Source organism: Maylandia zebra, linkage group LG9 (assembly GCF_041146795.1).
Source record: "Maylandia zebra isolate NMK-2024a linkage group LG9, Mzebra_GT3a, whole genome shotgun sequence".
Lineage (NCBI taxonomy): Eukaryota > Metazoa > Chordata > Actinopteri > Cichliformes > Cichlidae > Maylandia > Maylandia zebra.
The window spans coordinates 12,346,916-12,370,428 of NC_135175.1; the positions used below are offsets into that span (position 1 = coordinate 12,346,916).

A 23,513-nucleotide genomic window follows, 5' to 3' on the forward strand; every position below is an offset into this window, starting at 1 on the left:
TTAATAGTGTAATACATATAAATTCATTAACTTGGTTAAAGCATGCTATCTCAGCGATGCATGGCCTTTTCAAAATAGTAAAAGTCAGCTCCACATTCAGATGATGTTCAGGACAAGGTGAGACAAGCTTCTTTTGCCATGAAAACACAGTAAACAGCTCTGCAGTCTGTCCACTGCCTGTCAAAGCACAGAAATCTCACTCAGGAAGGCAGACGGACAGAAAGCTGTAATTTCTTGTGTTATCAAGCAGATGCAGACTGACAGAGCAGCTATTGGATAAGCTGCCCCTGGCGAGGCATTTTGAGCTGCGCAGCAGGTGCCTAGAGGCACAACAGCAGAAGTTATGTCAAATATGTAAACAATTGGCAGGCAGAGTTAGAAGAGTCAGAGCGATGCTGGTCTTTGCAGCCTACAACTGAGGCCACAAAAACTCTCCTCCAGACTCAGAGAAAATCAATGTGAGACGGTCATCTCCCCCCCTAGCACAACACGAATACCCTGAACTCATCTCCAACTGTTTTGTATGCAGGGAGCTTGTTTATTGCAAAATATTGGAAAACTCCCACACGGAGTCCAATAAATTAGAGTAAAAGAATAAACCTACACAAAAACAATGGCTAATAGGAGGAAGGTGAAGGAGAAAAGCAACGAGAAGGTCAAACGTTCAATCTTGTTACCAAAGATAAAAGTAGCCCAAAACTTTATACACGAATAAATTTACCTAATTTCAACAGTTGGATACTTTGAACAGAAACTTATGTTTCTGAAGTTCTTCCATAAACGGGAAAGCTTTTAAGACCCCGGCAATAATCAGAAACTGCAGGCACCACATTGTTCTTTTTAATCTACACAAGCAGATTTTTGAGCTTTTTGAAAAGGGTCAGCTTGCACAACACTGGCTCCTCCTATTCAGAAGTCTGTAGTAATCCTGAGTTCGGACTTTCTCTGCCCTGGGTCCACCTTGACTAGTTTCTGCGTTTAAAAAAAACAAACTATAAGCTAGTAAATGCTAGTAAAGCAACATGATTGGCCCATATGTTTCAGAATTTAGCTGTTGATTGGCTCTTTGGAGTCTATTAGATTTACCGCCATGGTTCTCTCTTGCAAAAGTCATCACCCAACATCACCCACTTTTCCCACTGCGTCTCAGTGTGAAGAACTCATCAATACCTGGTCCCAGAATAAAGCAGACAGACTGAAATCAGAAGAGTGCACCCGTGTGGTGTAAGGGGAAAAGTTAATAGGCTGGTCTGAGTTTATAATCATATAAATTACATCTGTGGGCAACCCCCGGCTGCCTGCACAGAGGAACAAAACCACTCCTCATCTGCCGATGCCTCTAGCCAAACACGACAACTTTAAACATTAAAATAACTCTCAAGCAAAGATATGAGTAACCAGCAGCCGGGTTTAAAGAATATAAAGCAGAAGCACACCTCAGAGCGAAGCGCTGGATGTTAGCCAATACCCAGCAGAACCACAAGAGCAAAGCTCATCATAAACTTCTTTTAAACTTTTTTTTTAGAACAGCCTAACCTTCAATTGGCAGCACAGCAGGAGACAGCAGCTCATCTTTGCTAGTGACCCTGCATCGCGCTCTTTCATCACCATTATCAAACACAAAGCCAGGATCTTCTATGCATTATTGATGAGACACATCTTCTTAGCTACTTCTCAAACAACAGAGGATGCGCAGCAACTCCTACCGATAATACCTCGTACCGCCTATCCTCGAATACACACACACAGGTAAGAGCTTCAAACGTCAGTCACACCAACCTGCTCAAGTCTCCAGTGAATAATGCACGAGCTAAGACCCATTAAGCCATATAAACACAACAGATTCTGTGAACAGTAGGGACGGAGATTTAAAGCGGTGCTAGGCAAGAGGTAGGAGAGTACAAAAGGAGTTGGTGTACCTACCGCATGCAGCGCTCCTTCATAGATACAAGCTCCTGGGGTGACATAGAAGGAAGAGAGGGAGAGATACAGAAAAAAAACACACCATTAGTATCAGAGTTCAGTCTGAATCATACCTGTGAGAGGATCCTGCAGATGGTTAAACAGCAAACGAGCTGTATGAAGGATAATCAATCAGTTCCCCTGTTAAGATGCAGGTTTATAAAGTTCTTAGTGCGATGACAAGCTCTGAAAGAGATCAGGACATGTCTGCAACACAGAGACTCGAGCCCAGTGGGATAATAATACAAAAACAAGCTTATAAATATTAAAGTTTCATGTTTGTAATTGACTAACATACAGTTTTGACCAAACAGTTACACAGCAATGCACCACTTTGCTGTAGTTATGCTTCTAAAAAGGTTTGGAAATATGTAAACAGAGCTGGGATTTATTGAACTCCTAATAACTATGATACACTGCAGAAATGAGAGGGGGTAGCTGAGGCTGACAGGTTGGGTTCCTATTACACTGTAATCAGGTAATCAATGTTATTCACCTGCCCTGTGAGTGGTTTGATACTTATGGCTAATCAGCATGTTTAAAGACATAATCTCATGTGTGGATCGCCAAGCAGCCGTATCAGTAGAGACCACACTCGAGTTTTTATTCATCGCATTAACGTTCTAGATTTTAAAAAAATCTATTTCACTGATTATTATGAACAGAACAATGAAATGACTGTTATAATGACTGTTATTTTCATATTTTATACATCTATTATGTTATTAGACCAGCTGAGTCACTTAAAATTTCCCACCAAAAATGGAAAATTTTATAATTCCCTAAAGCAGGGGTGTAAAACTCTTTTTATTTCATGGGCCACATGCAGCTCAATTTAATCTTGAATGGGCCAGACTAGTGAAACGCTCCTTTCTGTCACTGTAAAGAAGTAAAACTACACATTTAAAATTAATGAGATGTCTTAATATAAGAAAAAGAAGTTTCAGTTTTTCTACATGTTGAAGAAATGTTGTAGTAAATAAAAAAGAGGAAATAGTTGTTGTCTTTTTCAATCTGGACCCAAGACAGGAACTTTTCTGTCATTTAATTATTTATCTGTCACTTAATTACTTTTGTGAATGGCAGCAGAAAAAGTCTTAATCAGGAGAAAAAGCTGTAAAACTTATTAAAACATAGTTAAAAATCCCAAATCTATCCCGTCCACATATTCCAAAGCTATCGAATGGGCCAGATTAGTCTTTGCCAAAGCATTTCTGGGCCCCAGGCCTTATGTTTGACAACCCTGCCTTAAAGCAACCAAAAGTGGCCTTTGGCCTTCTTCATATCTAAGACCAGAATACAGACAGACTTAAAAAATAAACCGTAAAATCTTTGCACTAATAAAATCAGGGTGAAAAGGCCATCGTCTGACTGATGAATAATGTGTCGAATGTTTTTAAATTGGCACGTGGAAACAGCAGGTATGTGTAAGTTTAATATTTCTGGTCGAGGTCGGTCTGTGAGTAAGCGAGAGAAATGTGAGAAATGCCCAGTCTATGACAGAAAACAATCCTTGAGACTAAAAAAGCCTGGAAAGACTAGAAATTGCTTGCGAGGTTGAAAACTGGAACCTGAATAGAGGAACCAGGGGAGTATTTACACTGGGGAGAGTGATTAACTGATTGGACACGGGTCCAGAACTATGACATTATGTGAAAACAGCCGAGTATCTAAAGAACCTCTATTCATCCACACTGCTTTTATCTGCAGTACCTTTACACCAGCTATAACCTTTCTCACTTCGATTGTGCTGCAAGCCAATCAGAATCCAGTAATGCATCTTCTTTGCTTTTTTCTGTCTCATTAATCTTACCTTTGAATTGGGAAGTTTGACTGTCTTGAGACAACCTGTGAAGTGCAGAGCAAAAGAAAAACAAAAAAATAATTATAAAATAGAAAATATCTTCACATTGAGAAATCTTTCATACAGATCTTTGGGGATTTCTTACGGATTCTCTCTGGACGCAGTTGCTCTTGTATCCGCTCCCAAAATGTTGGGTGGGTAACAGCGACCGGATGATCCTTTTTGAGTTTTTATGTTCTTCTGAGTTTTTACGTGTTTTGGAGTTTTTACGTGTTTTGGAGTTTGTACATGTTTTTACATGTTTTGGAGTTTGTACGTGTTTTGGAGTTTGTACGTGTTTTTACGTGTTTTGGAGTTTGTACGTGTTTTTACGTGTTTTGGAGTTTGTACATGCTTCAGAGTTAGTACGTGATTTGAAGTTTGTATGTGCTTTGTCTCTAGGGGCCACTGTAAATATACTTTTATTTATTCACTCCACATAAAATGTAATAAATAAATCATATAATACAAAAATCAACTATTCACATTTCAACTTTTAACTATTTAAATTTTCAGCTTTTTCCTTTTACAAATTTAAAGTGAAACAACACAAAACACTGCAAACCACAACACAATTAAATATAAATTAAAATATTAAACCCTGGAGATCAGGCTCCACAGAGTTCAGGTCGGCTCTCCTTAAAGATCTAATGAGGCTGTGAATCAAACTTCCTGTAGTTCCATTTTAATCTTTATAAATTGTTCTTCTGTTTGTGTTCAGTGGTTACCTTTTTTTTCAGTGGTTGGATTAAAAATCAGTTTTCTGTTGTTCAAGTTTTTATTGAATGTATTTTGTTAAATAAAGTTAAAATATTGTTAAATAAAGAATTGTTTGAACGACAAAGATTTTGAGCCATGATGTCATTTCCTGTATTTCAGAGTAAAGACTGAAGTGACGAATGGAAACATGTTTACAGTCATGGAATAAACACTGATGGGTCATCTGTAGGAAGTACTATTGCTGACCTGACAGACTCGACCTTGTTTACAAAGAAAGAAAGGAACTGATGACATGTGTCAGCAGAGGCTTTCAGGGTTGTTTAGAGTAGAGCTGATAGTCTTAAAGAACATGGGGATTTTGACAATTTAACACAATGATCTGAGAAAAATATCTGTTTCTCTCATTTTCACCGTATTCTGATCAAATTTCCAACGTTCTTTTAACATTTCAAAAGAATTTGTCTTTCTTCCACTTTCACACTTGGCCCTAAAAACACCAACATCCGTGCATCACCCTTGTGTCAGTCTAATGAACCTAACATGTGAGTGATACATAACACACATCCACACTGGCTGCATATATGAGCCCGGGGGGGGGGGGGGGGCAGAGCAGAACTCTGTATGAATCAGACGCGCTCACATATTCAGGCTTTCCAGAGGCGTTTACCATCAGAAGAAGCAGAACAATGAATCATCAGCACCCCGCAGAAGAACACAGCAAGCAACAACTCTAACAATAAAGACGTGCTGGAGCCAAAAGATGCAGATAGCGAGTTTTAAACGATAACGCACAGGACCAAAGGGGGAGAGGGTAAAAACCCACTGCCTCCTGAGATAAAGATCAGCAAGTCAAGCTGGTACTCGCAAACTATAAAAATTTGATTATACTTAAAAATATGCAAAAACTAATTTAGTGGAATTTTTACCTGCTCAAGAATGCATTAAACATGCACTATTTAATTGAAAAGAACAAAATTTGTGTACTTTTAGAAAGGATTATTAAATATTTGGGGATACTAGCCATAAAGAGGGTCTCGTACATTTACGGGCATCTACCGTAATTTCCTGGATTTAATGGTTTAAAAGTTTAATAGGTCTTTGAAGTTGATAATAAAATTGAGTCCATTACTAGTAAAAAAGAATATAAAAAAGAGCAAAAAAATGCTTCATATATAATAATTGTTTTAAACTTAAGCTTTGTAATTGTAGCAGATTTCATTATGTCTGTAATTTTTTTATTTAGCCCCACAGTAGTAAAAGCCATAAATGGGAGTTACATTTATTAGTATTTTACACAGCATTCAGCTATAGTAACATGTTCTGCATTTTCCTACTTCACCATCTGATCTGAACAGCTGCACTCTCTTAATTAATTAATGGAACAGCACAGTATCTAAGAGATCAGACAGTGTTTGAGCTAAAGACGCTGTGTGTTTCTTTTGGGGGCTTTTTGCACACTGATCCACCACCGTTTTCCTATAGTACAATGCATATCTGGTAACATTACCGTAAACGTGACCAGTAGGTTCACGTTCAGATCAGAAAACCGTTTCAGCTGCAGGCATCTACTCCTGTAATTTAAACAATCACCTCATACGCCTCATGTTTTACACCCCTATAAGGTGAGCTTGCTACACTGCACATGAATATTTCGTAACATGGTATGACTAGCTCATGTTCAGACATTTAAGATACCGTTCAGCCATTTTGTTTACTGGGTAGTGCATAATGGCCGAGTTAGCTGAGCAGGAATCCACTAAAGCCAAAAAAATAATATAAATTTTTTTAATTACAAAAACCTTATAGGAAAACCTAAGAAACAGTTGCAGAAGCACAGAAAAAAAAACTGCCGTGAACGTTATAGTGTGTAAATTCAAAAACTGTAAAAAATAATACTGCTGTGAACTCAGTTTTCTAACACCAGGTGTGAACATCTACAGTCTTTAAGCACTGGTAAAGATCTAAAAATAAAAGCAGTCAATAACGTAACATTAAACACTAAATTAGTTTGATGGTGTTGACTGCAGCAGCTCAATGTTAATCAGCTGATGGTGATGGAAGCAGATGAGCGTTTTTCATCATGGTTGTTAGTGATGTGTTGGTCAAAACGAAATGGCTCTTAGCGCCGACAATTTTGAAGTGAATGACACAAACGTGGGTTGTTTTTTTCTCACCCTCTCTCTCTCTCTCTCTCGCACTTTTTTCCGCTTCACTCCGCAGGCGAGCCTTGTGCTTTGCACTGGGAAGAGGGAGAGGGGCGGTAGTTACACTCGTAGTAGCACAGGAACAGATCAGGAGGGAGAGAGAGAGAAAGAGAGCCAGGGACAACAATGTCACATTAGAAAGGTATAGTAATCATCCACAACTATTTTCAATTGCGGATGATAAAGGATTCAGAAAGTTTATTCATGCAGGCCCATATGACAGAGAATATGCATCTTCTTTTTGTTTTCATATTTTACTTTATATTTGTGTTGTGGTTTGCAGTGTTTTGTGTTGTTTCACTTTAAATTTGTTTAAAAGGAAAAATCTGAAAATTTAAATAGTTAAAAGTTGAAATGTAAATAGTTGTTTTTTGTATTATATGATTTATTTATTACATTTTATGTGGAGTGAATAAATAAAAGTATATTTATGGTGCCCGCTAGAGACAAAGCACGTAGAAACCCCAAAACACGTAAAAACTCCATAGCACGTACAAACTCCAAAGCACGTACAAAACACAACAGAAGTGCTCCAGGATGCTAGGCACAGTGCTGAGCTTTTGTTACCTAGTGACTACACAAGCCAGGAAGTACCAACGACCGGATTTGGTGTGTGGTAATAACAGGTAAATGAACAATTTTTGGAATTTTTTATGAATATATATGAGTGCTTGTGTATAAATACACAAACAATACACATATGATTTCAATTGTGTAAATTAAGTGATCTAGATAGCTCTGTTTTGGAAGTTCAGTTAATGCTAGAAATGGGTTTTGGAGTTTGTACATGCTTTGTCTCTAGGGGCCACCATATATATTTATATACAAACATATATAAATAAAACCACGTTTCTTTTTTTACATTAGTAATTCCTTTTGTGCATAATTTTATATTGTTGTTAATAATAAATTAATTAAAGCAACAAAACAAGCTGAAGAGCCGGTTGGGAGCCGAAAGAGCCGGCTTTCTAAAAAGAGACGAAAATCCCATCACTAGTTGTGTAATATGCTGATCAAAAATGAACTGAGTTGTTTCGTATTCTATAGAAATTGTACATCTAATTAATAACAAGGTTTTCTGCTGATGTTATTAATTAAAAATTTATTGTTTTATTTTTAAGCAACAACTTTTTAGCATGCAATCAGTCCATGCTGTACAGGACAGATTTGTAAACTGTGCATACAAAAATAGACTATTTTACAAAATTGCTCTTTCAACAGATTTTTTTTGTTGTAGGTGCACTGTCACAACTAGAAATGTGGGGGGAAGTCCTCAAAATTGAAGGCAGAACAGGAAAATACATGGAAATAACAATTTTCCTTTAAGCATATCAGTAAAGGTCGATCCGGATACTTGATAACTGTTGGTATAGGTATGACATGAATTTGAATCTCCATTATCACAGGTTTTAATTGGGAGGCAACATGCAGATATACAGGAGGACTATAAACAGCAATTCCTATTGCATACAACTGTTTTAGAAAATATCAACAACACTGTTAATTTATCACTTGCTGGTCTATAGACTTTACAGTGTGGATGGATGGAAAATCCATCTGGCTACACTCTGGCTGAATTGGTGCTGCAAACAACTCTGCACTCGGCTTTCCAGGCTGTGTGTGGATTTATACTTACACATCCAAATTTTGACCCTATTTTTCTTCCTTTCAGCTGATTGGTCAATTTCATGTCAATCACCAATTAAACAATCCAATCAGAGAACATCTCCAGAAGCTGATTCTGTTCATCTGGACGTAGCATTTTCAGTGGGAGAAAATGCTGCAGATGAACAGAATCAACTTTTGGAGATTTACTTACCTGGATGATTGAGCATGCATCAAGACAATCAGAGATAGGTTTGGCTGTTGGAGGGCTGCATTACGGAGCTTCAGGTCCTGGAAGAATAAATTCCCTTTTATATACCAGACCAACCAGCATTTTTCTTCATTAGCACGAAGGAAAACAGTCTGTGCGTGTCAGAGTTCAGTGGTTTTTGTGTCACAGGGCTTATAATATGTGTAAAAATCTGGCCAGGGACCATCACATCACACTGCTATCATATTTTTCTGTTGCTATCATGTTTCTGTTCTGAGATGTTATTACTTTTATGACAGATGTAACGAGAAATCTTCCAGAAAGTTAAATTTTTTATTCTAATCAAATATTTGATTCTGATAACAGATAAAGATTTTTTTTTACTTTTGTTCTGCTATTTCATAGTTTATACAAATTTTGGCCAATTCCTATTTATTTTAACCCTTTAGCCCCCAAAAAGTCGCCAGCGACAGGTTTTTCCAAACCTGAGCTCTGCCAGGGGCCCAACACGCCTGGACTTTTAGAAGAAAAGAGATGTCCGAAAATAAACCACAGGGTCAAATACTTGATTTTGTTCAGTGTTTTAGAGTTATTAATTTGAATTGACTAATTTAAAAATTTTATTCATGTACATTTTGATTGCCTTTAGTAAAAATGGCAAAATTTCAATTTCTTTTTTTTTTCTGTTATTAATCCTTGATTACATTCATATAGTATACAGTAGAGGAAAAAACCTACCAGACCTACCAGTTATACTGGGTAAAATTATTGGGGATAAAGGGTTAAGGAACCGCAATTAATTTTTTTAGTTTAGCTTGTGTTTACTACCATTTTTTTTTTTTTTTATCGCCACACAGTAAACATTAAGTAATATGTAAAGCGTCCATTTATCCTCCATTCCGGTCCATTATCTTAAGCTTAGGCTGCTGCCCCTCGACCCAATCCGGTACTAAGTAGAGAGGCCCAGACTTCGCTCTTTCCAGGCACTTGGCCCAGCTCTTCCGGGGGAATCCCAAGGCATTCCCAGGCCAGCCAAAAAACATAGTCCCTCCAGCATGTCCTGGGTGTTCTGGGTCTCTTCCTGGTGGGACGTGCCCAAAACACCTCACCAGGGAGGCATCCTAACCAGATGCCAGTATCTAATCTGTCCTTTTTGTATGTTCCCCTCAGGTTCCCATGGTAGCAGATACAGGGGAAACAAGTGTAGACGATGCCACAAGAAGGATGATGAAATTCCTCATATCACCTGAGCTGGCTGTGGAGTACAACATGCTTGGCCGACATGGGGAAAAAAAGTTCAGAGATTTGCGTCTTTTTAATGTTGTGTATGGTAAGTTAGTTTCACTTGAGACATTTGAACTTTAGAAAACTAAACTTTTTTAATAAAGTGTTTGAAAGTGTAACTGAGATTGGTTATCATGCAATTTGTATATATTTTTTGAGGCAATAAAGTGAAATAAACATTGTTCTTTGCAAGTCATCACCAAATGAAGTAAGCTAAGATTAACTTTACTTTGGCTTGCCCATTTTTCTTCTTCTTCATTTGCAGAGGCACTGAAGAATTATTTAACATCAAAAGTCAACTTGCAAGAAGCAGAGAAGGCTCTGTCCAAGTGGTTCACTGGAGCTAAAGACAGAGGAGGACCGGGGGCTGCAAGGGTACAAAATAGACTTACGGCTCTGTAAAAAACCAAAAAAAGAAACCCTGCTGATTCAAGATAAGCTTTTGAGTTTTCCATCTGACTTTTTCCCCATGTTGCTACAGTTCCAAATATCTAAGGAATTTTTCTGTAGTTTGACATTTCTAGTTTTTAAACGTTTACGCACTTTGGAATACAGTGTTGTTGGACAAAATAAATGTGAAAAATGTTGTTTTGTGTACCTTCGTGATTTTTGAAGTGGTTTTATTTACAAACTAGATTTTGTTTGCGGTCAGCTTGAATATATTTGGTGTCTTTGTGTCACAGAACCCGTATTAGCCGTCTGAAAAACTGATTTTGTGACTGTTTTACTACATGGGGCCCACTCAGTGCCAGAACTTAGTCAATTCAAACTAGAAGTAAGATGCAAATACAGAACCTCCTGCTAATGCCATTCCAACTTTTTAGCTCATGTTTTCCTCATGTTGTACCCACTAAGAACTTGAAAAATGGGGCCTAGGTGGGTTTCAATGTACTTTGCCCAGTTGGGGTCCATTTAGTTCCCAGATTTTACCAATATAACACCAAAATGGGCTTATAAAACGGGGCCATTATGGAACCCGTGGACAATCCCACTTAAAACCCACTTTGTAGCCTATATGGTAACCACATGGTACCCACAAGAAACTTGAAAGATGGGGCCTAGGTTGGTTTCTGTGTACTTTGCCCAGTTGGGATCCATTTAGTTCCCAGATTTTACCAATATAACACCGAGATGGGCTTATAAAATGGGGCCATTATGGAACCCGCGGACAATCCCACTTAAAACCCACTTTGTAGCCTATGTGGTACCCACATGGTACCCACAAAAACTTGAAAGATGGGGCCCGGGTGGGTTTCTCTGTACTTTTCCCAGTTGGGGCGTTTTAGTTCCCAGATTTTCCTAACATAACACCTATATGTGCATTTAATATGGGGCCATTACGGAACCCGCGGACAATCCTATATGGGGCCCATTTTTCAGCCCATTTCCAAATCATATGGGCCCCACATATAAATGTTGGCTGGGTACTGCCTTTAAAGCAGCAGCTGATGACTAAATTGTCATCAGTGGAAATATGTCTATACATAAGTCTATTTGTCTTTCTCTGCATTACGTTAAAGTGAATAGTTTTGGGATCCTCAACTTTATATTAATGTTGACAGAGCAGTTACAGTTCTTAAAGTTACAGCAAGAACACAAAGTCGCATGACTGCTATTTCTTTTCTCGTTTTCAGGCTTGTTTTCAGGCACTATCAGGCTCTGAAACACAATGGTTTGTTCTCCCACGTCGCAGTCATCTGTGTTGGAACTCTGCATGCAGCACAGAAAGGAGCAAAAAAAGTCAACCTACAAATGAGAAAAATCGACTTATGCAACATGGTGTCTTGGATAGTTTGGCTGCTTCCTCTATGAAAACTTGAGCGATCATTTGGTCTACAATTGGCTGATTTAAGTCCAAGGCTTGCAGAACTGATTCTGCATCTTCAAACTCTTTGCAGAAGGCTTTGAAAATCATCTTGTGGCATTTTTGGATGTTTTTTAAGGGAATTTCCTCACATTTATCCTTGACTTTAGCCCAGATTCTATTGGTAAGTTTCTTGTAGATGGTTTCAATTTTTTCCCCACTGATGATTTCGCCTGATTTTCTTACCACTCACTTAACCAGTTTTTCCATACAGATTTCGAACCAAATTCTGTGTACATTTCTGTTTTCTTCCTCATCTATTAGGATTCCCGGATCACTCCTACCTGCTTGATTGGTCATTGTTTTTCAATATGCGTCTCTTTGCTCTGTCTTAGTTAAAGATAGCTTTGAAAATTGTTTAGTGATACAGAGAGAGGGGGTATATTTAAGAACTCTGTCCTTGTCAACGACTTAGTTTTGCTACAATTACTTTGGAAATCCGTTTTCAGAAAGGTTTCAGGGTCCCGCTGTTTCACCCTTATTTATGGACTCGAGTGGAGGTCACGTGCTGCAAGATCAAAGGCACGTACTGTGACATCAAAGCAGAAAGGAACTGAGCTGTGTGACGTCATGCCGCGAGCGTTCACCTACATGCACGTGCACACAAGTGAGCGATCACTAATAAATCACAGACGCATCAACAGTGTTTTAGCTTCAGCGCCGGCGTTGGAAGTCGGTGTTGTCAAACTTTCAATCGTACCTGCAGCCAGTTCTTTGAAGCTCTCAAATGGGTTGAATGGCGGCTGTTTTCCACCATCATCGCAGAGCATTCCTCCAGCAGGTCCAACGCCTGATTCAACAAAACCCGCGACTCCGACAGCTGTGCTCCGAAGCAGTTTGCTAATGTGATGCTAACTAGCTAATGTGATGGCTAACTAGCTAATGTGATGCTAACTAGCTAATGTGATGGCTAACTAGCTAAAGAATCCTAACAATATGAGGTACTTAAAAAACAAAGGGGACGAAGAAGGAGGAGAAGTGGAGACAGCGATCTGACTGATTGGTTCATCTGAGGCTCTCAGTGGTTCCCTGTCTCAGCGAGATTCACAACACTTCTTGCAACAAACTCCCGTAACCATGGTTACAGGAGGACGCTGTTTGTGGCAGTCATTATCATAGTATAACGTCACAAAGAGACGTTAATAAATATTAATTCATGCAATTTACACACATTTTTTATTTTACTATTGAGGTGTATAATGGTTTAATATGGCACGACACTGTTGGGTCTGTGTTTCCACAAACCCCGCTAATTCTAGAGACTTATTCATCATGAAGAAAACAAGACAGTCGATCGATCCATTACTTGCGCAAGGGAGGCCTCGTCTGTGTCCAGCACGACAATGACCCCGATGATGGCCTCCTCTCGCTGCCTTTTATTGACAAACTTCAAACAATAGTTTACAAAACACCTCCCCTTGCAACCCCCTTTGGTTACAAAGACAAGGCACTGTATGTAAATGTATATGTGTGAACTTCTGTAAGAGTGTGTGTGTGTGTGTGTGTGTGTGTGTGTGTGTGTGTGTGTGTGTGTGTGTGTGAGACCTGCTGACCAAAGGGTCATAAACCCAGGAAGCTTACATCAAAAGAAACAGATCTTTCAGATAGGATGTATCTACAATAAAACCTCCCCCAGCACAGAGTGGCTGGAGAGGTGATCAGGATCAAAGGGATAGCTTTGATCCTACTGCTTAAACTAAGACTATACAAATTTAAGAAACACAATGGCAACATTCAACAATTAGACTTAACAGACACCCTCGCTGATGTTGATGCCTAGGAATCTGAAGCAGCTGACTCTGTCCACCTCTGCTACTGCTGCTCTCCTGTAACCCACGATGAGCTCCTTGGTTTTGCTGATGTTAAGCACCAGGTTGTTGTCACGGCACCGTGATGTCACGCCTCTCACCTCTGTCCTGCATGACGTCTCATCTCCATCAGAAATGCAGTCAATGAGGAGATTAGACTTTACTGATCGACGGCAGGAAAATTTGTGCGTTACCTCAGCTCAGGTAGAGATAGCAGAAGAAAATCCAAAAATAGAAATAAAATATAAACAACTACAAAATAAATAAGATAATACACTATAAACAACAGTAGCATACACAGTATGTGACTATGGACAGAGTGTTGTGGAAATGCAAGTCTCAGATCAACACAGCCCTGCCCTCCAGCACTATCCACAGCAACCCCTCAACAGCAACATTGTACCCATCAGGTAAAACATCGGCTGTATGTACAACAGTAGCATACACAAAATGTTGAAGAACGTTGAATTCACTGAAGGTTTTAAAAATAATGCTGTAATCAGTTTAGTTACAGTTGCAGTGTTGTCTTCTGCCACAGCAGCAGACGACAACACTGGTTGAGTAAGTGGGAGTGGGTGTTTTCAGACACAGAAGAACAATTTCAGATTAATCAAATGAAAATTTATACAATCAGCTTTCCAAATGTGAATATGTTTCAGTTGTCTGTGAGTAGGAACTCAACTCTAATAAACTATAAGTTTAGTTAACTATAAAAATAGTATGCTTGTTTGCAAAACTTGATGTGTTTCTGCATCTTGACAGAGTTTCTCTTAGTTTGTGGTCGAGAGTCCCCCAAATGTAAGCATCAAACCAGGGGCCCATTCTTCGTATGTCACTTACTACATCCAAGATCAAATGACACATCCAAGACCAAACCATCGCGCTAACCGTGAGCTCGCTAATCCGGTTCCCCGAACACACCTGCTGTTGACGATCAGTACAGCTGGATGAAGTAATGTGAGATCACTGGGTGTCGTAAAAGGGGCTATGCATCGATAGTAGAAACATTGATCGGCAACCCTCTGATTGGTCAGCGAAAATGTCGAAGGAGCGCGCTCGGTATTTTTCGGCAGCAGAGCAAGAACTCTTGAGTGAGGGATTTCAGGAGTTTCAGAGTTTAATCAGAACGCAAGGGAACACTGCAAAGGCTGCAAAAGCAAGGAGAGAGGGCTGGCAGAAAGTTGCTGACAAATTAAACTCGTAAGTAATTTAATAATAACAATAATAATGGATTGGATTTATATAGCGCTTTTCAAGGCACCCAAAGCGCTTTACAATGCCACTATTCAGTCACTCTCACATTCACACACTGGTGGAGGCAGCTACGGTTGTAGCCACAGCTGCCCTGGGGCAGACTGACAGAAGCCAGGCTGCCATATCGCGCCATCGGCCCCTCTGGCCAACACCAGTAGGCGGTAGGGTAAATTTATTATATTACACTATATTATCCAATATTATATTACATTATATTATATTATGTTATATTATATCCCCTTTCACATTAGAGCCACAACAGGACCCACTAGAACATGGGAACAAGTAAAAGTGAAATATAAGAATATTCTACAGAATGGTAATATTTATCACGTATATTGCTTTTCGTCTCTTGGAAAGAGACCCTGAAATAATCTGTTTGTTTGTTCATAACAGCAACCAAGAAAAGGGCAGAGCACAAAAAGACAGGTGGTGGTCCTGCACCCCCTCGTCAACAAGTTGGTTAGGTGAATAATACCCTCACGGGAAAATCGATATCTCTCTATGAGCACACTGTCGCGCTGAGCTAAAGGATCCTGTCTATCCCACAATATACGCTGGATTCTGAGGACTCTCCTTATCAATCTTGCACCTTCCGCAATGGGCTGCTCGCGTAAACGGACAGGACATGGCTGCGACAGACTTCCCAAATCCACCTTCGCTTTTATAGCCGTGGTCTCCCATCTTGATTACACGAAGTAATTTACAATTACTACTCTGAAATATGAATTACATCTGTAATAATCACATACATGTAATAGAATGATTAATGGTACATTTCCCTTTTTTAGGAAATGACCTGTATGTATCTGTGTGAAATCAATAAATGGATCAAGTGCTGCATTATCTTTAGTTACATTGGTGTTATTTATTTATGCTGAAACAGTGGTGGAATATCGCTGTTGCTTTCGTATACATGAAGCGGACATACCTGCGTGGCCGCGATCTAATCCTGTTTACATAAAGTAAACCTGCTCCCGAAATCGCCAACAATCTAATCCAGCTAACGTACTTAGCGAGGTACGAAGAACAGGCCCCAGAGCTAGAATTTGGCTGCTTAATAATAATAATAATAATAATGGATTGGATTTATATAGCGCTTTTCAAGGCACCCAAAGCGCTTTACAATACCACTATTCATTCACTCTCACACACTGGTGGAGGCAGCTACAGTTGTAGCCACAGCTGCCCTGGGGCAGACTGACAGAGGCGAGGCTGCCATATCGCGCCATCCGGCCCCTCTGGCCAACACCAGTAGGCAAGTAGGGTAAAGTGTCTTGCCCAAGGACACAACGACCAGGACAGAGAGCCCAGGGATCGAACTGGCGACCTTCCGGTTAGCAGATGCGATTTCCAACCCCCTGAGCCACGGTCGCCCCCAGCTTAATCTTTATTTCACTTCCTGGATGCTGTTTCTGTTTTTCATCAGGGTCGTTCTCATGCTTTCTATTCTGATGTAAAGTAACTGGAGGAAAGCAGCTCCCCAGAACAACGATTTGTCTCCAGACATTGGCCACCTCCACCATAGCAGATAACCAGGAGTGCTCCAAGGATCAGGAAACACTGGGGACTTGAAAAAAATGCTAAAATTATTTCAGAGTAAAGTTCATATAAAATGACAAACACTGTGTGCTTCCTAGTCAGTGAGGTTTAAATTTGATCCCTCTTTGTTTATTGTATGTTGTATGTTTATTATTAAACATACTTGACCAATGTACGGTGCAGTTAAATGACATATCAGACAAAAAAACATTGAATCAACACGAATCACTTATTTATATTGGTTATTATCAGTAATAATGGAAAAATAAAGGTGTGTTTGGTGTCACAGGTGATTGGCAGTCAGAGATGAGTCTGACAAAGAAGCAGAAAAACATTTCAATGAGCCATGAATAAAATCCGTTCTTTAAAAAGGATTTTAAAAAAAGCATCTTTGAAAGTGTATTTAAACTGTTCCTTCCACTAGACGTGCATGTAACTACAGATGCATGTAACTAGAGTAACATGTAACTAGAGGTGCATGTAACTAGAGGTGCATGTAACTACAGATGCATGTATATCAAATCTTACATTGTAATGTTAAAACCAAAACCTTTTCCTAACACAGAATGTATTTTAAGTGGTAGTGCTAGTCTTTTAAGCAGAAGCATATTAAAAGCAGTCATACCAAATACTGACTTTCAAGCTTTTTAAAATTGTATAAGCTTGGTTTTTAGTCTTTATACTATATTGCATGCATGTTCCCATGTTATAATAAATTAATCTTAGGTTCCTCTTGTTCCGTAACTCACGGCTTTTGTCACTACAGGAGCAAAGGGGTGTAACCCAGCTGATACCTCGGTGCTCTGATGACACCAACAGAAGTCACTCAGCCCCCGTAAACAGAGAAACCACACAGTTTATCCCTGTGGAAAGAAAATTACCACCATGAAGCAGCCAAAAAGACGACAACAAAGTTACAGTGGGGACAGACCCTTTAGCTGTGATCAGTGTGGGAAGTCTTTTAATCAAATTAGTCACTTAAAAACACATCAGCTCATCCATGCTGGAGTTAGACCACTCAGCTGTGGCGAGTGTGGAAAGTCTCAGACTGTGACAAGCGAATCCCCTACACGACCACATAGTTCGCTCTTTCTAACAGTTCTTTATCCGGTTGCTCGTTCGTACAATACTCGGTTGCTTTTCAGCTGCAACCCCACACGCAACAACAACCTCAGGTCCCGACAAGTCCAAGTGCAGAATGATAAAGTTCATGAGATTAAAAAGCAAATTAATTCCACTGTCCTTCATAAACTGAAGACCTGATTGCGCTTTTCTTCCCTAGTGCTCTTTTGAAATCTCTCTGTGATGATTTGTAATTTGAGATCAGATAACTCAGGCTTTCTGCTCCCTACTCCTCAGGCTGACTCTCTTCTAGGCTCTCCTGACTGTTCCCTTTACATGCTGATGATGTGTCTTGTAAATCTGGATCCCTTTCCAGCAGGACGCTCCTCTTTTTCAGACAGTACCTCAGCTGCTCTCTCTCCTGACAGTCAGCTGTCCACCTCTGCATGGCCAGTCGAGCCAGCGCCGGCATTTGAGGCAGAGCTCGGAGCAGAGCGGGCAGCCAGGCTGAGCACGGAGCAGAGGTTGAAGGTCGCAAACTGACATCCACGTCTTCCAGAGAGCCCAGACCTCCTGCTGCAAACAGACTGCACCAACCGTTGTCTCCCACCAAGCTGTTGTAGGACAGATCCAGTGCACGGAGTGAGGAGAGACAGCCCCGTCTGCACACGGCAGCTGCACAGAGGAAGAGGACCCATTGATAACTGATCACTTTATGCCTGTTCACTTTACTGTTTTGTTCACAATGTTTCTGATGGAGACAAAAATAACACCGAATAGTTTCATTGTTTTGTTTTATACGACAGCTACAGATGCTGGCAGCATGAAATAAATGAAAGAAATATCAATTTCCTTCAGGCTTTACTTGTCTTAATATACATTTATGCAGCCTAATGATCCACTACAGACCAAAAAAGAAAAAGTATAATGTCATTGTGTGTTAGTTACCCAGATGTTGCATGTCATCAGTGGTGAGCTCGCAGCTGCAAAGACGGAGCTCGCTGACGACTGATGGCTGCAGAGCATCCAGCAGGAGCGCCAAGTGACCGCCAACCACTTTACACCAGGAAATATCCACCGTGCGCAGATAGGACACCGCCAGGGCTGATGCATAAACACAAAGTTTTCACCATTTCAGGCTAGAGGGTGGAAGAGGTATTCGGGGAGAATGACTTGAAGGAAAACTTCTATAAATAAACAAGTGTGTGTGTGTGTGTGTGTGTGTGTGTGTGTGTGTGTGTGTGTTACCCAGAGCAGTGAAGGACTTGTTGCTCATGTAGCAGCTGTTGAATGGCAGCCGCCTCATTTGTGTCACAGGGAGGGCGGAGACCAGCAGGTGGACCACACCTCCCACTTCCTTATTGGATGACACATCAAGCTCGGTCAGTGCAGTGAGAGAGGGCAGCACCTGGACTGAAAAACAACGAGTCACATGACTGCTGCAGCGAGCATGCGATTAGTGTCCGGCGTGTGAGATTGGTAGCAACTGACTCAGAGCCTCTAGATCATCTCGCGTGAGGCAACACAGGTGGAGGTCGAGTCTCTCCAGGTGTGTGACGTGAGCCAGGTGAAAGGTGAGGCGGCTCAGTCCACCAGCTAGAAGTTTGTTACAGGACAGGTGCAGCTCTCCCACAGAGGGGAGGCAACGGAGTGAACCACCTGCAGGACAACCAGAGGTGTGGGTGTTTTTTAATTTACCCCTCCGAGACTCTTATAGGACATAAAACAAAAGTAGCAATAAAAAGGAAAAATCCAGAGATCTTTGTACCGAGAGCATCAAGGCTGTCAGGCGTTAGACCGCAGGCCTGCAGTCGAAGCGTGGTGAGGGAGGTGGCGTGAGAGAGAGAGCTGACCAATTCCCTGAAGCCACCAGTGTCCACTTCCTGTGTGAGCTGAGCATTACAAGAGACGTCCAGCACACAGAGTCTGGGCAGTGTAGCCACCATTCCCCCTGAGAGATTTATGAACAGAAAAACCTCTTCCATACACATGTATCAACGAAGAGACAGCAAAAAAACAGATAAGAACATAATAAAACACCAACTGACAGCCCTGTTAAAATGGATCCAAACTGCTGCTCCTTATGTTCTCTTCTATAATATAACTATACTATACATCTAACTAATAATGAGGTCGGTGTAGGCAAACTAATCTTCAGCCCGCTTTAGACACTCAGATTCAGTCTTTTTACCCTTGAGCCTTTATCATCTCACAGAGAGAGGATATTCCTTATATGGTCATCGTTGCCTCATAAAGTAAACAGAGTTCAGATAAATTAGCTAAAGCTATCCTCTCAAGACAGAATTTTTTTCTGTGAGTTAGTTTGAAATTTCTCTGTGAGCCAGTAAATCAAAATGAATGATCAAAGCTGTAAAACTGAGGGCTTATGCGCAGTGGATGAACCAATCCACCCATCAACTCATTCCAGGAGATTTCCATCTCTTCCACCTGGGGGAGGAACTGCAGCAACGTTGCTGAGAAGAAACGGCAAGAAAAACATCTGTCTGCCTTTCTGCCAGCTGACGTCTTACAACGAAGTCACATTACTTTATTCAGACTTAATTTTAGATGCTCCGCCTCTTGAAATGAAGCTGCATCAACTAACTGTCTGCTGGGCTCCGTTGTGTTTGTGCCTTTGGGAGTATTTTTAATGCAGTTATCTGACAGATACCATGTCTGTCTTGTGTGACAGGTATGTGCGTTTTTGTACCAAGCTCCAGCAGCTCTGTAGCCGTCAGATCACAGTGAGCCAAACTGAGGCTCTTGCTGTCGGCTTTCTTCCCGAGTCTCTTCAGGAAAACACACACTCGACCCCAGCCGACGTCCCGCTCACTCTCTGCTGACGCTGCAAAGCCTGAAACACACGATACACACCCACAGGGCTTAGCATGTCACTGTAAACAGATTTTCCACAGTAACCTCTATTTTCTTGAGCTCTGTATTTTGTTTCTGAACCTCTGATTTTACGCACCTTTTTAAAAAAAAAATAAAATAAAGCTTCTAGTCCTCTCATCAGATGTTGTTACAGTCTGGCCCCAGATCTAAGAATAATGAAGTCAACACAGCAGTGTTAAAAACTGCTGGTTTGGGGACTCCAGTGAACCACAGTGGAAGAGTTGGAAGAGACATGAATCTTCCCAGCAGTGGCCAGACTACTGAAATTACTCCAAGAGCACATCAAGGACTCATCTAGGATGTCACAAAAGAACTGCAGGCATCACTTAAGGTCAGAGTTCACGATTCAACAATAAGAAAGTGACTGCTGACCAACAAAACATCTGGATGATCCCCAGACTGACCAGATGTAACAGGTTTAAGTCCAGTTACATCAGGTTTAAAACGAATACAACTTTTCAATCAAACATGGAGGTAGTGTGATGGGTTGGGGCTGCGTTGCTGCTTCAGGTCCTGGACGACTTGATGTAAATGAACCATGAATTCTGATCTGTACCAGAAAATCCTGAAGGAGAATGTCCGACCATCAGTTCATACACTGAAGCTCAAGATCACTTGGGTTATACAGCTGGATGATGAGCCCACCTGAGAATTTCTCAAAAAACAGAATGAAAGTTTTGGACTGGCTTTGGAGTCCAGACTAAAGTCCAATGGAGATGCTGTTTATGCTGAAAAACCCTCCAATGTGACAGAATTCACACAATTCTGCGAAAAGGAGTGGGGCCAAAATTCCTCCCCAGTGATGTGTAACATTTGTTTTTATTTATTATTGATGCATGAACCTTCCCCCCCAAGGTTGGCACAACCAGTTTTGAGGCTTAAGGGGCGATGACTTTCACACAGGGCCAGGTCGGTTTGGGTAGCTTTTTCTCTTTATCAATGAAACCATCATTTGAAAACTGTGTTTTGTATTTTCTTGGATTAACTTTGACAAATATTAGAATTTGTTTGTTGATTTGAAACATGTGCATGTGGGAAATACTGAAACAAAATGCAAACTTGAATGAAAACGTGCTAACATTTTTTACACAATTCAAAGCATCTTGAATCAAGCAGAGCATCGGCACGTTCTGGTTGTTCGCGCTCACCTCGTATTCATTCTTGTTGCGCATGTGTTTGATGATGTAGTTCGCTCCGTCCACAGCTGGCTTCATTTCAGAGTACAGCTGATCCGTCACACCTCCATCATCCTGGGATTTCACCACTACACACACACAAACACACGCCTCGATTTAAACATCCTCTCTGCAGGTTTTACTGCAGAGTCCACTGATCACGTATACGACCAAACAGCTGGCCCCAGCAGCATCAGACTCCAACACAAAGATGCAAAACTACGTGTAATACTGATGTGCTAAAGCCTGGTGACGAAGGCCACATCACTACATCTGATTCTGATTTCCTGTCACAATAACGCAGCATCTTATAAACACACTCAGGTGACGGTGCGTACATGCTGCATGGGTGACTCGAGTGGTGAAGCCGTGTCTCTCCGATTGTTTCTCAAACATCAGCTCGCTGCGAGACTTGACGGTGTAGTACTCGTCCGCTTTGGCGATGTAACCCACTGAACTCGATTGTCGCGGCAACGCTCCATCCCACGCTGGCTCTGCCTCCGCAGGGTGGGACATGAGCAAGAGCCGAGGCAACCGTTCGAGGAAAAACTGGACGTGGACAGAAACGTGTTTATTTAAATAAAACTCAGAAAGTTTTATATTTAATACATTACTATTGCTGTATGGCACTATTACAGTACTACACTGCAGTGTGTCTGAAAGCTGACACTTCAAGTTGGCATATATTGGACAAACAAAAGTAAATCAAATATAAACAAATGAATTTTAATGCCATAAATATTCTAAAAAAATGTAGTCATTGAATTAATGCTCAAATACGCCATAAATAGATATTTGTAGTATTTAATTCTGTAGTTATGTACCTTGATATTGATTCTCCTATTTTTGCTTTTGAATTAATTTTACTTTATTATTTTATTTTCAGCTGTGCTGCCTCAGCACTGTCAGTGTGAATCAGTGAATACACATCAATAAGCAGCAATGCATTAAAATAAGCTGGGAAAATATTGTGAGAGAAAGATGCAAAGCAAATACAAAAATTCTGCAGCTCGGGTCACAACTCGCACTCCGTTAAGAGCTCATATTACCCCAGTTCTTCAGCAGCTTCACTGGTTGCCCATAGAGGCCAGAATAAATGTTAAAATCTTACTTCTTACATACAGGTGTATCCATAAATCTGCTCCTTCATATTTGTGTGACCTGCTCCATATCACCTTCTCAGATCATCATCTGCTATTCATCTTACTGCTCCATCCTCACACCTTAGTACTCTGGGGAACAGAGCTTTCAGTCGCTCTGCTCCTCGGCTCTGGAGCTCTCTTCCTCCTCCTTCCTCCTGTTGACTCCCTCTCCGTATTTAAGTCACAGCTCAAAACACATCTGTTTAAACTGGCTTATTCGCTTTAATGCTGATTTTATCTGTTGTCAAGCTCTGTTTTGTAATTTTAACTTATTTTATGTATTTTATGACTACTGTTCCTTTTATAAATTTTTGGTTTTTGTAAGGTGACCTTGGGTTTCTGAAAGGCGCCCTCAAATAAAATGCATTATTATTATTATAAATAAGTTCTAAATAAATAAATCAGTAAGTAAATAAATAAGTTTTTAAAACATGCAACAGATATTTAAAATAAATGCACAGAAATATTCTTTGGCTGCTGCTTAAAATGTGTAATATGTTTGTGCATTGAATGGTATATTTTATAAATTCATTTCACCTGGACAGGATGTACATCACATGTTGTAGGCTTCATGTGTGTGTGTGTGTGTGTGTGTGTGTGTGTGTGTGTGTGTGTGTGTGCAGGTTGAGGACGACCACACAGTTTAAAACGACCACAGTAACCAGTACGACTGTATTTATTTTTCCCTCTTTGATCTATTATTTCTTTCTTTTTTAAATTAAATATACACATTATTTTCTCAATTTTCATTTCTTGTTATTTGTCAGCGAGTGTTTACAGACTGGGAATTTTAAAAAACAGCAGTCCATATTTGGAGAGTCTTCACCCCAAACAGGAAAACTGTAATTCTGGGCATCAGACTGGCTCCAAAGCAAACAGCTGTGCTACACTTTACTGAACAAATGATGCGCTTCCAGTATGCAGACTCTTTCTCCAAGTTCT

General features: G+C 40.4%; 1 protein-coding gene and 1 long non-coding RNA gene across 2 annotated transcripts; one reads left to right on the top strand and one right to left on the bottom strand.

The window, feature by feature from the left end:
* Positions 1-6,817: 6,817 nt before the first annotated feature.
* LOC143420484 (uncharacterized) lies at positions 6,818-10,389 on the top strand. The gene is made up of 3 exons (XR_013100313.1): positions 6,818-6,871; positions 9,716-9,875; positions 10,095-10,389. It is a non-coding gene; the product is annotated as an uncharacterized LOC143420484 (long non-coding RNA).
* Positions 10,390-17,196: 6,807 nt separating this feature from the next.
* Positions 17,197-21,945, bottom strand: LOC106676708 (leucine-rich repeat-containing protein 31). Its single transcript, XM_076888757.1, has 8 exons — positions 21,768-21,945; positions 21,369-21,518; positions 20,070-20,213; positions 19,128-19,310; positions 18,851-19,018; positions 18,608-18,772; positions 18,308-18,475; positions 17,197-18,034 (listed from the first exon to the last, which is right to left on the bottom strand). Exons 1-8 carry the CDS (start codon positions 21,943-21,945, stop codon positions 17,646-17,648), a joined length of 1,545 nt encoding a protein of 514 aa, XP_076744872.1. The 3' UTR covers positions 17,197-17,645.
* Between the last annotated feature and the right edge of the window lie 1,568 nt (positions 21,946-23,513).